The sequence below is a fragment of the Rhinopithecus roxellana genome, chromosome 19, assembly GCF_007565055.1.
Source record: "Rhinopithecus roxellana isolate Shanxi Qingling chromosome 19, ASM756505v1, whole genome shotgun sequence".
Lineage (NCBI taxonomy): Eukaryota > Metazoa > Chordata > Mammalia > Primates > Cercopithecidae > Rhinopithecus > Rhinopithecus roxellana.
The window spans coordinates 169227-184360 of NC_044567.1; the positions used below are offsets into that span (position 1 = coordinate 169227).

At 38.1% G+C, this 15134-nt stretch overlaps 1 protein-coding gene and 1 long non-coding RNA gene across 2 annotated transcripts in view; one reads left to right on the forward strand and one right to left on the reverse strand.

The window, feature by feature from the left end:
- Nucleotides 1–15134, reverse strand: part of LOC104667948 (myocardin) — a 95507-nt gene that overhangs the window by 51744 nt on the left and 28629 nt on the right. The window contains 1 exon segment of the mRNA XM_030923667.1: nucleotides 5406–5471. Within this exon segment, the coding sequence (XP_030779527.1) occupies nucleotides 5406–5471 (66 nt within the window).
- LOC104667947 overlaps nucleotides 4463–15134 on the forward strand; it is a 33681-nt gene continuing 23009 nt past the window's right edge. Inside the window, exons 1-2 of the long non-coding RNA XR_748741.1 lie at nucleotides 4463–5226; nucleotides 5617–5666. This is a non-coding gene — a long non-coding RNA (uncharacterized LOC104667947). The remainder of the gene's footprint in view (nucleotides 5227–5616; nucleotides 5667–15134) is intronic.

Genomic DNA, 15134 nt, shown 5'->3' on the forward strand with positions numbered 1-15134 from the left:
GGGTGCGGGAATTGCCCCGGTCATTCTTCTTGCTATTCAGAAGTACCACAAAATTCAGGGATTTACCAAGGTTTTGCAGTAAGTATGTGGCTGCTGTAGCTTGGATTAGTCTGCAAAAAAAATAAAGGCAGCACCATTCATAGACAGCTCATTGTATCTTTAAATTCATTTACATTGATCAGATCATGGAACCAGGCTGCCCAGACATTTCATTCTGGCCAGCAGCAGCTTTCTCTGAGACTCTGTGGACACGTAGCAGCCTCTGTGGGCCCCGTGTCCTCTCAAATCCACTTTAGCTCTCTAATCTCATCTTCTGTATTCCAGGAGAATAAATTAAACCTTCTTACATCTCTCCCCTGGGTGAAACACCATAGATTCACTTTAGTAGCAGAGGGAGAGGAAAAAGTGATTTTTCCTTCAATCTTCCTGGCTACCCATTCTTATGTAGTGGTGCGAAGTTGTCCAAAATTATTAAATGAGATGATTAAATGGGGGTGGTTTAGGACCCCTCCTAGACTGGAAGCACTTTGAAACAGAAGTTGAGTCCGACTTCTCTGTGTGTGTTCCCCCGAGCCTTTCTCACAGCAAAGGATTAATAAATATTTATTGAAATGCTCTATGACCAGTTTATTGAGTCTGATTTACATGGCTGGTCATCTTTCCACATCAAGTCTTCTGAAGCAGTTGGAATAAAATGGTGTTATTTAAAATTTTACCCAGGAGAGTGATACCCAGGGAGAAGAGTTGCAGGAGAGAAAATTTGCATAAGAAATAATGAACAGGCCCAATAGGTCTAGGGAAGGAGGTGGCCTCTGTGCTAATGCCACAAGAATGTAGAGAACCTTGATGTCCTCTTGCAACCTTGAACCCAAAAGGGAAGGATAGTGAAACCATTTCCTATGAATCCTGGTTGATGATGGCGAAGTAGGCAATTTGAAATCTCCATATTGAGATTTAGAGGTGAGATTTTGGAGATAAATCTAAACAATGAGTCCTGTAAGTACTATTTCTAAGTTAACTTTGAGAGGATATTTCATTAAGGTTTCATGCCGATTTTGAAAATGTGAATTTCACAACTGCCATTGTAAATGCACCTGGACTGAGAACCCTTTACCCGCTATTTAAAGTTGTTCCGGTGATTCTATCCTGGCCTCAGAACCCTGCCCGTCTTGATTAAAAATCAAGAGATGGTGCCTTTAAATTCATTCAAAGCACGTAAAGAGGGAAATTAGCCTAAACTCATAATGCCCACACATAAGAACAAAGCGAATGTTTAAGAGAAGTGATTCACGAGGCTTATAAAAAAGAATTTGTTGCTGGTTGCTAACGACTGTTTATTACTCTGCAGCAAGCTCCAAACTTGCAGGATGCATGCCCAGGAAAAGGGAAGGAAAAAAATTTCAATCCATTTGGATTAGTTTCACTAGAATTACACATGACTCACCTCATTAGAGTCAATGGGGGAGGAGCCTCATAATTTACTTATCAATTTGGAAATGCCATTGAAGGGAGACCTGCCATACAGGTAAGTCAGTGAAATCTTTCATTCGATGCTCATCGTGGCAAAGCATAGATGATGATGTAGAACTTGAAGCCATTGCATCTAAATCATCGGTTTATCTTTGGCGTTTTCACATGATACACTTTTAAAATTTTCCAAGTTCTAACTGAAATTTTTGGCCGTAAAATGCCTTATGATAGCAATATAAGTAAGTGTTTTTAAAGGCCAAGCGATTCATTTTGAACGTTTGAGAAAAGGAGCCTAGGCAGGGATCAGGAGACACAGGTTCTGGCCTCAGCTCCTCCCCAGTAGGAGGGAGTTGCATGTTATCCAGTGGATAAGCCCTGAAGATTTAACCTAATGTAAAACTCACAACTAATTCTCGGCAGGTGCTTCTGTTGATGAGTTAAAAATAGTAAGTCTGGCCAGGTGCGGTGGCTCACGCCTGTAATCCCAGCACTTTGGGAGGCCAAGGAGGGTGGATCACGAGGTTAGGAGATCGAGACCATCCTGGCTAACATGGTGAAACCCCGTCTCTACTAAAAATACAAAAAATTAGCCAGGCATGGTGGCGTGCACCTGTAGTCCCAGCTACTCGGGATGGTGTGAACCCAGGAGGCGGAGGTTGCAGTGAGCCGAAATCACACTATTGTACTCCAGCCTGGGCAACAGAGCGAGACTCTGTCTCAAAAAAAATAATAATAATAATAATAATAATATTGCTATTTGATAAGGACAATTAACAGTTCACTTAGCCATCAGCTTTGAGTTTTGACAATTTATGGCATGTTTAAAAAGACTACAACTATTTCAAATTTTATGAATAAAGCGAGATTTTATGAATAATTTTATCTGGCATGGGTTTACATTCTCATAAATGAAACTGTAGAAAATGGAACCACATGAGATCTAGGCTTTGGGACATCGGAAAAATCTCTTAGGCCTCTTCAACCTCAGTTTCATGAACAAGAAAGACAAACAGGGATTGCGATCGGTCAGGGGTTTTCAAACTCTATTCTGAGGAGAACCAGCACTGCAGAGAGAATTATCAGGGGGCTTCTGGAAGGGATGAGGAGGGGCCCAGCAAATGGGGCAGACACCCTTGACACTGCCTCAGCCAGTGCATATATATATGTATATATGTACACACACACACACATATATATAGTGCATAAGATTTAACAATTAAAAAATTAGAAAATCACAGAATTAGGTAGGCTCTAAGGAATATTAACTTTTTTTCCTTCCTCCTTTCCTTTCTCCTTTTCTTTCACTTTCTGTTTCAAAAAATGTAAATAACAGAATGAAAAAATAAAGTCTTCTTGTGTAAGGTAATGAGTTGCACACTGGATTATGGTTTTTTGCTTTGTTTTGGCTTTGGACGGAGTCTCGTGCTGTCGCCCAGGCTGAAGTGCAGTGGCGCGATCTCGGTTCACTGCAAGCTCTGCCTCCTGGGTTCACGCAATTCTCCTGCCTCAGCCTCCCGAATAGCTGGGACTACAGGTGCCCGCCACCAGGCCTGGCTAATTTTTTTTTTTTTTTTGTATTTTTAGTAGAGACGGGGTTTCACCATGTTAACCAGGATGGTCTCGATCTCCTGACCTCGTGATCTGCCCACCTCAGCCTCCCAAAGTGCTGGGATTACAGGCTTGAGCCACCGTGCCCGGCCTACTTCTGTGTGCTTTTTATCAGCTTTCTCCCTAACATCTTGACTCTCTCTGAGGGGCCATCTTGCTTATTATTGTTATCCCTAAAGTGCCTGGCACAGTCCCCTGTATATAGCCTGGTTTATAATAAAATTTGTTGAATTATATTTAATTGAAAACATCCTGAGGCCCTTGGTTTCTCTTTCCTTCTCCCAGTCGTTTGCATTTAGACATGTTTCCTTAGGTGCCAGAGGAAACACACTGCCCTGCTGAAATGCATGTGGATTGCATGTTTAATCTCTCACTGGGCTGAAGAGGCTAATCATCAGCAGATGAAGAGATGCATCCTATCTCTAGCTTCCTGAGAAGAGCTGAGTAGAAAAGATCTGTACAGGCGGGGCCTGCGGTGTGCACCTGTCATGACTTGGACACTTTTCCGTAGCAGAATCTACACTCTTGGAAAGCCTGGTTGAGAGGAGGTAGCTGAAGATTGGGGAAAGCCTTCGTCATAGTGTGTGATTTTAAAATGCTTTATTATTTCATGATTTGTAGGATTCTTTTTTCTAGAAATTATCTTAATGATGCAATGGACTAAAGATGCAAAATTTGAGTTAAGCGGTATTTTGTTAATATGCATATTATTTGATTCTGGAATTCCTGCAGAACAAAATATTATATCTTCATAGGACTCTAATATACAAATGAACATTTGACTTATATAACTTACATGATAGGTGTTATTTTAAAATGTATGATAGCGTTAATTACCATCTTCATTGGGTGTTTTTACTAATTTTCAGATTTAACCCCATATCCTTCAAAAAATATTTATTCTCAGCCTAATGCCAGCTGCAAGACCCAGGCCCAGAGTATTTAAGCACATGAGTCAAACTTTAAATCAGGTGTGTACAACTTGGGCTTATGGAAAGGTCCTGGGTCCATCTGCTCCATTTGCCTTTCCAGAATTAAAGAGAGAGAAACATCAGTGAAGGGACAGATTATTAGCTTTGAGCGAAATTGTCTTGACCTGATCTGACATCTGCAGACCTTTGGTTTCTCCCTGTCTTTAGCACCTCCAAGGAAAGGCTAAGATGAAACAGGCCACACATTGACTTGCTCCTTTGCTTTCTCAGCATCGTTGTCAACGTTGCTTAAACAGCCTTGAAATAGCAGGCTGAGCTGTTTCTTTTGTACTTCACAAACCTCTAAAAGAGTTGTCCCAGTTTAAGGTCACATACTATTTACTATTTGTAGAGCTCAGTCATGAACAAAGGATTACTTTTGAATTACAAAACAAGAGGCTTGAAAAATTCTTAGTTTTGTTCTGTTTCTGAGACAAAGACTAAACTTTCAATGTTTAGCTATGGGTCATAGTGTTTCCACATAACTAGCTACGCAACATTTTTTCTAACTAATATAACTAACTACACTATACAGACCTACACATAGGGCTTCCATATAACTAACTACACTACAGTTTTTCAAGGGCAAACTTTTGCTTGTTGTGTACTGAACTCTGAAGTAACAGTCACAACAGCATTTTACAGACACCTGAATTTTCTGCACAAGTCATTATAGATCTTGATTTTTAAATTTTATTGGTGAGGAAGTTAGAATCTATGGCCTGGAGCAGCTTTACCCATGACTTATTCATCCAGAGTACCCTTTTCTCTATTTCCACAGATAACCAGGAATTAGCTTTCATTGTTGAATTGGTAGACAATTTAAAATATATCTTCTAAAATATACAATAATCCTTCTTCTTTTACCCAGATCGTGGCCAGTAATTCAACATTATATCATTTATGCTAAAATGGTATTGCCACTCCACCTTCTAGAGAGGAAATACTTGACCAATGTTCAATTACTTGTGGACTCAAATACCCCAAACAGAACTGAAACTGAGGAGGTGAGAAAAAGATGATGTAATTGATGCTTCTGGAATGAATATTAATTATATCCAATTTTAAAAGTAGATGAGTCAGGGGTGCCCATAATGAATTGTGTTTATCCTGAGAACAAATCCACTACATTGGAATTTTAGGCATAACCAGTATCATTAAAAGGAGCCCCTTGCAGGTGAGTAGGTGGCAGTCGGGGCAAAGCATCCAAGGTCTGGGATTTCTGCTGATACCAATGCTTTGAAGATCTTGGGAGACCACTGCATTGGCTTAAACTAAATGACCTCTGAGGCACTTTCCAGCTCCCAAATGGTGTGGCCCTATGTACAACAGTAATTAAGAGATGCAGGTACTCACGTGGTATTAAGCCTTGGTTAGCCAGTTGTTCCTGAGTCCTTCTTTGTTGAAGTCTTAACTGTAAAACTTAGAAAAGGAAGTGTTAGTTTGTGAGTTGGGCTAAATATCATTACAATCATTATATTTTCATTATACATTCGTAGCTCATCTCATTTTATTTCTAAAAGAGTTCTGAAAATTATTATGAAGTACATTTTAATTTCTGTTGTAGAGACAGTGGAAGAAGAAGGAGAGAAGTTGAGAAAGTTACAAGGTTTTGCAGTAAGTCTGTCCCAAACTAGAATTAGAATACTTGTCTCTTCTTTGAAGCGCATGTTATTCTTGCAGTGCTACATTCTCTCTCTCCACACTCTGTCATTTGTAAGATAAATATCATCTAATTCCACTTGGGTGGCAACCAATGATATCAAGAGGGGAGACAGAGTTCCACCTAGGTTCAAATCTCATCTCTACCCCCTTAATAGCTATGTATCCCTGAGCAAGTTGCTTAACCTCTCTGACCCTCAGTTTCCTCATTTGTAAATAAAAATAATGTCTACCTGGTGCTGTTGCTATAAAGTTTGATAAAACAGTGTATGCACATTGCTTAGCAGAATGTGTGGCACCTGTAAAGACATTTTGATAAGTGGTAGTATTATGAGAATCTGGAATTCTCCTGGGAATTCAAAGGCCTATTGGGGTTGTGCTTTTCTTAGAAAAATTAAAACACTGTAAAACTGTCAAAATTATATATTATAAATAAATATAACTATGTTCCCAATATTATGTATCTATAGCACAAATAGATTATATATATCATATACATGTAACGGTAAAAATTAAATAATATTGAATTATTAACTTCTGAGGGCAGTATTTACAATGTTCTCCTTCCCATTGCCCCACTCCTCCAAACACATTCTATCTTTGGAAATTCAGACTCCTCCTCATGGATATTCCATTTTCTCTGTATACATTGACGAGAGATCTTAAAGTTTGAATCCACTTGGATTAATCATCAGCTAAAACAAAAACTGTGTTTTCCAGAGGACTGCAACAGAACTCAGAGTCTGTATAATGTAAGGCTCACAATGTCCAGAATACAATCTAAAATACTCTAACACAAAAAACTGGGAAAATGTGACCAATTCTAAATGGAAAAGACAATGAACCCATGCAAACCTTGAGATGAGTCAGATGTTGAAATTATCAGACAAATACTTTAAAATAGTTATTTCCAACTAGGTTCAATGAAGTAAAAGAAATGGACAAAAAATAAGAAATCTCAGCAGCAAAATAGAACACATAAAGAAACAAAGTAGAAACATTAAAACTTAATACAGTATCTGGAATAAAAATTGTTGAATGGACTTAATAGAAGAATATCAAAGGAGTGACTCAGTGAACTTGAAGATAGATCAAACTGGAGAAGAGAGAGAAAAAAGATGAAAAAAAAAATGAGCAGAGCTTCAGGGGCTAGTGTGACAATATCTAAAAGTCTAACGTTAGCCTTAGGGACCAGTGAGACAATATCTAAAAGTTTAATGTTAGGTAATTAGGGTCTCAGAAGTATAGCAGAGCCATAGAGCAGGTTTTAATATAATTGAAGTAGAGGAGATTAACATCACATAAAATAGACATCAAGTCACAGAGTATCGTCAGAGATCAAGAATGAAAATTTCATAATTATAAGAGGGAAGACATAGCAATTATAAATGGATAGGCATTTAAGAACAGAACCTCAAAATACATGAAGCAAAAATGGACAGAATTAAAAGAATAAATAGACAATTTCAAAATCACAAAAGCTTCCTGAAATTGGTGAAAAAAAAATGTACAGATTCAAAAGGCTCAATAAACCCTACACCAAATGTATACACAGAAAACCACACTTGGATACATAATAATCCAGTGACTGAAGCCAAAGATAAAGAGAAAAATCTTAAAAACAGGTGGGGGAGAAACAACACATTGTATAAAGAAAAGTGTTAATTTTTTTTTTTTTTTTTTTTTTGAGACGGAGTCTCACTCTGTCGCCCCGGCTGGAGTGCAGTGGCCGGATCTCAGCTCACTGCAAGCTCCGCCTCCCGGGTTTACGCCATTCTCCTGCCTCAGCCTCCCGGGTAGCTGGGACTACAGGCGCCCGCCACCTCGCCCGGCTAGTTTTTTGTATTTTTTAGTAGAGACGGGGGTTTCACTGTGTTAGCCAGGATGGTCTCGATCTCCTGACCTCGTGATCCGCCCGCCTCGGCCTCCCAAAGTGCTGGGATTACAGGCTTGAGCCACCGCGCCCGACCGAAAAAAAGTGTTGATTTAAATAGCCACAGACTTCTCTTCAGAAACGATGAAAGCTAGAAAATAAAAAACTAAAAGAGAAACAAATAAACACCCCATCCCCCAATCTACGAACTCAGAATAGAAAATGTCCTCTAGGAATGAAGGCGAAATAAAGACATTTTCAGGTAAAGAAAAAATAATATGATTTCTTACAAGAAATGCTTAAGTAAATTCTTCAGGCTCAAGGGTAATGATACCAGAAGATAACACAGTTATTCAGGAATGAATAAAGAATGTCAGAAATGGTAACTGTATTAATAAACATTAAAGATATTTATATTTCTCCGTAATTAAACATATATAACTTTATAAGGAAAAACTATAACTTTGTCTTGCGATGCTCTTAAGGAACATAGATGTAATACAGATTACAGTGATAACGTAAAGGACTTCTTATGACTGCCAAATTTCTATAGTTTACATGCAGTGGTATAATACTAACTATAGGTAGACAGTCGTAATTAATGATTATACTGTAACCAATAATAAGAACACAAAGGGTATAACTAAAAACACCCTATAAATTGAAATGGAATACTAAAAGTATCAAGTAATCCAAAGAAGGAAAGAGAGGGGGAATATAGGAACAGAAAGCATAGGGACAAACAAAAAACAAGTAATACAATGGTAGATCCAAATCCAACCATGTCAATAATTACGTCAAATCTTAATAGTTGAAATGCTCAAATAAAACAGAGTTTATCAGAAAGAATTTATAAAAGCCATATTCAATTATATGTTGTCTGCAGGAGACACACTTTATATATAAACTGTCAGATCGGTTGAAAGTAAGTAGATGGAAAAAAGATATACCATACAGACAGCAAGCATAAGAAAGCTGGAATAACTATATTAATGTCACATAAAATAGACATCAAGTCACAGAGTATTGTTAGAGATAAATAATGGAAATTTTATAATTATAAGAGGGAGAATTCATCAGGAAGACATAGCAATTATAAATGGATATGCATTTAAGAACAGAACCTCAAAATACATGAAAAAAAATGGACAGAATTAAAGGACTAGATAGACAATTTCAAAATGACAGTAGGAGATTTTAAGACTCCTCTCTCAACATCTGACATAATTAGATTTTAAAAACTACTAATGACATAGAGGATTTGAGCGATAATATCAAACATCTTGATATAATTAATACTTGTTTAGCACTACAGCCAACAACTGCAGAATAAACATTCTTTTCAAGTGTACATGGTACATTTACCAATGTATACTAGGCCATAGAATATGTTTTAATAAATTTGAAATAATTGATATCATGTAGAGTACATTTTCTGACCACACTGGAATTATTACTCAAAAGCAATATGCTATTAACAAAAATATTTGGCAATACATTTCTAGATAATTCATAGTCAAAACAGAATCACAAGAGTAATAAAAAATATTTTAAACTGAATAATAAAAAATGTACAACATATTATAACTATTTCATGTCACAATTTCCCATAACCCATATTACAACTTACGAGACACAGCTAAAGCAGTGATTAGAGGGAAACTTAGAGTTTTAAATACTTATATTAGAAAAAGAGAAAGGCTTGAAATCAATGACCTAAGATTCTACCATTAAGAAGATAAAAAAGAAGTATGCTCATAGTAAGTAGAAATAAGAAATAATAAAGATTAAAGCAGAAATCTTTATAATAGAAAACAGACAAGTAGTAGAAAAAATTAACAATGCCAAAAGCTAGGTATTTGCAAAGATCAACAAAACTGGAAAACTCCTAACTAGACTGACTTTATTTTATTTTATTTATTTATTTTGAGACAGAGTCTCACTCTGTCACCCAGGCTGGAGTGCAGTGGCACGATCTCGGCTCACTGCAACCTTTGTCTCCCAGGTTCAAGCAATTCTCCTGCCTCCGCCTCCTGAGTAGCTGGGATTACAAGCGTGTGCCACCATGCCAGGCTAATTTTTGTATTTTTAGTAGAGATGGGTTTCGCCATGTTAGTGAGTTTGGTCTAGAACTCCTAACCTCAAGTGATCCACCTGCCTCAGCCTCCCGAAGTATCTGATTATAAAAGTAGAGAATAAAATTTATCAATAACAGGACTAAAAAATGTGTTATAACCATATATTCTAGACATTAAAGATGAGAAAATATCATTAACAAATATGTGCTAATAAATTAAACACTTAAAGTGGATACATTTCTTGAAAACTAAAACTTGCCAAAATTGATACCAAAAAAACCCCAGGAAATCTGAATAGCAATATGTTTATTAAATCATTATTGATTATTATAACCCCCCCCCACACACACACATACAAAAATATTCAGGCCCAGGCAGTTTTACTGGTGAATTTTTATCCAAATGTGATAGGAACAAGTTGTTTTCCAAGTTTTCCATTAAACAACACATTTTATACATTATAACCATTATAAATAAGAATTCTCAATTATTTTGTCTTTCAATATCATAGATCTTAATCAAATGAAGACAAAAGTTTGTAAAGATCTCCCATTGTTAGAGTTAGCCAATTAGAAGACTCTTTCAGTTCTCTAGCTATTAAGTCATTCTGACTTAGATTGAACTGGACAAAGGCAGTGGAAATGGAAACAAAAGGGGAAAACATTAAAAACACTTTGAACAAAAAGAATCAGAAGATTTTGGTGACGTGAAGGAGGACAGAATTATATGCTTACTGGCTGGTTGCAGTGGCTCACGTTTGTAATCCCAGCGCTTTGGGAGGTCGAGGTGGGTGGATCACGAGGTCAGGAGTCCAAGACCAGCCTGGCCAACATGGTGAAATCCCGTCTCTACTAAAAATACAAAAAATTAGCAGGGTGTGGTGGTGTGTGCCTGTAGTCCCAGCTAGTCGGGAGGCTGCGGCAGGGGAATTGCTTGAACCTGGGAGGCAGTGGTTGCAGTGAGCCGAGATTGTGCCATTGCACTCCAGCCCGGGCGACAAGAGCAAGACTCCATCTCAAACAAACAAACAAACAAACAAACAAACAAACAAATACATACTACTATCTTTCAAGGGGTTGTTAGTCTGGGATCTTTGGATATGTTGCAAGAAATACAGCTACTTAATGTATGCAACTATATCTGCATATATGCATTTTTTTTCTTGGGTATGGGTCCATAGCACACATTAGATTCCCAAAGAAAGCCACGGCTTCCAACTTTAAGCTCCTTTAATTTAAAGCTTAAAGACTAGGGTTCTGAAAACATGTGTTAGTTATGCTATAATAAAGTTGACAGAGAACTCTGAAAAAATGATGAGCTTAGTTTTAGACAATCTGAATTTTTGGTGTCCTGGTAAATAAGAAACAAGGTGCCTGATAAACAACTAAGATGTAGGGCTGGAGAAAGGCTGAGAGGTCAGGGCTGGAACACTGATTTTGGGCATCATCTTTAAGCAAGTGGCCACAAAACCTTTTAACAGAATTTCTAAAGGAAGAGAGATATATTATCAAAGGAGGCTAGGCATGGTGGCTCATGCCTGTAATCCCAGCACTTGGAGAGGCCAGGGGGGATCACCTGAGGTCAGAGCTTGAGAACAGCCTGGCTAACATGGCAAAATCCCCTATCTACTAAAAATACAAAACTTAGCTGGGCATGGTGGCGCACATCTGTAATCCCAGCCACTCGGGAGGCTGAGGCATGAGAATCGCTTGAACCTGGGAGGCGGAGGTTGCCGTGAGCCAAGATTGAGCCACTGCACTCCAGCCTGGGTAACAAGCGAGACCCTGTCTCAAAAAAAAAAAAAAAAAAAATTATCAGAGGAGAGGGGAGATAAGAAAACAGAGAGAAAAATTCCATAACAATGACACTAAAGAGGGTCCGGTAGGAGACAAAATTTCTTTGCTTCGATATGGAGAAATCACTGGACTACTTGACATCACCCATTTGCATACTTCTTTTTTTTTTGTTTAATTGTTTGTGGATTTTTCAGTTCTAAAGATTGAAGGCATTAATTCATTACATTCATTCAATCATTCATTACATATTAGACTGCCTGCTAAGTGAAAGCATTGCTTGCTGTTGGCATACAGTGGTGAAGAGGACAGTTACTATCCTCACGACCGTAACATGCTAGCTGGGGAGATAAACTCAATTTTCCCTGAATACAAAATAAATTCCTCTCCCTCCCACCTCAAGAACTTGGTCTTCAGGAACCCTGTTAAATCTCTGACTCTGTATGCAAAAATGTTGCTTGCATGTGTGTAAATGCATATTTCTATGGACTGGCTTATGACTTTTATCAGATTTGCGGAAGTCTCTGAGACTTACAAAAGTTAAGAATCGTCAGTTCAGATCTGGATTAAACCATCTCACATCTTTCTTTTCTTATTTTTATTAGTGGGCTCTCCTCGCAATACACATTACACAGCATTACCAGATCAATTTCCCCAAACTCCTTTTTTATAAGATTACTTGGTATAGCATCTTGTGGTGACTCCTTATTCTAGCCTTTGAGGTCTTTTCCTATGTACCCATTATTCCCCATACAAACTCTTTTTTTCCAGTTCATCCTGCCCCTCCTGAGCCTAACCTATGTGTGCACGTTCTTTGCCTTTGATTATGATATCTCTGCATATGGAATTTGGTATATGGTTTGAGGCTAGGCTGTAACTCTAATTTATTCCAAATAGTTGGAAAACTATATATAACTGCCACTTATTAAAAAATTTCTTTTGCTTACTGATGTATAATGTCAACTTCTTCATTTACTTAAATTCTAACGTAAGCCACAATCTGGTTCTAGGTGCTAATTTGTAGTAATTTATACTTCCTATTCTATTTTTTTAGTAGCAAAAATACCAAATATTTTCTGTTTCAAGATGGCAAACTCAGCAAACACCTGATTCCTATAAATAACAGAAATGACAGTTTTAAAAATGTATACCTAGGCCGGACGCGGTGGCTCACGCCTGTAATCCCAGCACTTTGGGAGGCCAAGGCAGGCAGATCACGAGGTCAGGAGATCGAGACCATCCTGGCTAACACAGACTCCAAACTTAACCAAAGGAAAGAACATGCCCTTAAGGGAACAATATGAACAAAGGGAACAGGCCTTTCTCAGAAACAGGCAAGAGAATTCATCAACAGAAAAATAATACATTAATCACTTCACACCCATAGGAATGGCTACCATCCGTAAAACAGAAAACAAGTGTTGACATGGATATGGAGAGATAAAAACCCTTGTGTGCTGTTGATGGGAATACAAAATGGGCAACTACTGTGGAAAAGAGTATGGCAGCTCCTCAAAATATTAAACACAGTATTACTGTATGATCCGTCAATTCCACCTATGGGTATATACTCAAAAGAATTGAAGGCAGAGACATGAAGAGATACTTGTACGTCTACCCTCATAGCAGCATTATTCTTAATAGCCAAAAGGGGAAGTGACATAAGTGTCCATCAATGGACGAAGGATAAACACAATGTGGTATATTTAGAAAATGGGGCCGGGTGCGATGACTCACACTTGTAATCCCAGCACTTTGGGAGGCTGAGGCGGGCGGATTGTGAGGTCAAGAGATCGAGAGTATCCTGGCCAAAATGGTGAAACCCCGTCTCTACTAAAAAAAAAATTACAAAAATTAGCTGGGCATGGTGGCATGCACCTGTAGTCTCAGCTACTCTGGAGGCTGAGGCAGGAGAATCGCTTGAATCCGGGAGGTGGAGGTTGCAGTGCGGTGAGCCGAGATTGCACCACTGCACTCCAGCCTGGTGACAGGGCGAGACTCTGTCATAAAAAAAAAAAAAAAAAAAAGGAATATTATTCAGCCTTAAAAGGAAGGAAATTCTGACATGCTACGACATGGATGAAACTTGAAGACATTATGCTGAGTGAGGTAAGCCAATTACAAAAGTAGAAACACTGTATAAATCCACTTATATAAGGTACCTAGAGTAGTCAATCTCATAGAGACAGAAAGTAGAAGGGGGATTCCAGGGACGGGGAGAAGAGAGAATGGGGAGTTATAGTTTAATGGAACCAGAATTTCAGCTTTGCAAGATCTTAGTGATGATTATACAACAGTGTGAGTGTACTTAATGCCACTGAATTATACAGTTAAAATGGTTAATAGGGTACATTTTATGTGTATTGTACTACAATTTAAAAAATTAAAATTCAAAAGATAATATCTTTCCTATTAACACTAATCGCAAAGTAAAAATTCATTCATCACAATAAACTCAACTAAAAATGAATTTGTGGACTAGAAGATTGAGCTAAACTGTCCTCTTAGAATGTAGCACAAAGGGATAAAGAGATAAGAAGCAAAAACAATATGCGTTTAATGCAGAAACATTGCAAAATATAGAAAAGCTTCTAGGAGAAAACATACTTATCTGCTCTGGTCTTAATGTTTGTGTCTCTCCAAAAGTTACACGTTGCAATCTTAATCCTCAAGATGATGGTGTTAAGAAGTTTGAGAGGTCACTAGGTCATGCGGGCAGAGCCCTCATCTTTGGGATTGGTGCCCTTGTAAAGGAGGCCGCAGAGAGCTGTCTGACCCCTTCCACTATGGGAGGAGGCAGTGAGAGAGGGACTTCTATGAACTAGGAAAGGGGCCCTCATCAGACACCAAACCTGCTGGTACCTTTAACTTTCCAGCCTCTGGAACGGTGAGAAATAAATTATTGTGGCTTATAAATTACCCAGTTTATGGCATTTTGTTATGGCAGTCTGAACAGACTAAGATAATCTCTAAACTAGGGATACTTCTTGCTAATATTTCATTCATGAAGTTGAGGTCCTTTTTCCTATATGTTTGTGTGGGATCACATTATAAGGGTTCCTTCATTAGCTGATTTTTATTAGTAATATATCAAAGATACATTCATATGCCATTTAATACCCATCAAATGATGCTATTTTAGTAGCTGTAGAGTATTTCTTTCCTTTCTTTTTCTTTTTCTTTTTTCTTTTTTTTTTTTTTTGGTTATTCCATAAGTCATTGAAACCATTGGCTATTACTGAATGTTTAGATTTTTTAAAGTTTTAACATTAAAAATCACAGTGGACATTCTTTCCAGTGGATTTTTGGCCACGTCTTTGATATGACATTAAGAAACACTCCTAGAAGTAGAATGACTTGGTCACAGGAGATGTCAAATTTCAAGGTGTTTGGTACGTATGACAACAGCTCTCCTAAAAGGTTGTTCTGATCTTCCCACAAAGTATGACCAGGTTGCCCATTTCCCTTAGCCTTGTTGCTCCAATCACATGGAAGCTACTGGAATCTTTCTCTCCTCTGAAGCTGGAGGCCTGATGCCCGGTCAGGGTCTAACTCTAAAGGGAGTGGGCAGAGAGCCAAGTCCCGGATGATCGTAGCAGTGGAATTCGTTCCTGGGGTGTCTTCTTCTCCAGGTTCGGCTGAGCTTTGATACGAGAGGTTGAGCTCGAACCCATCCCTC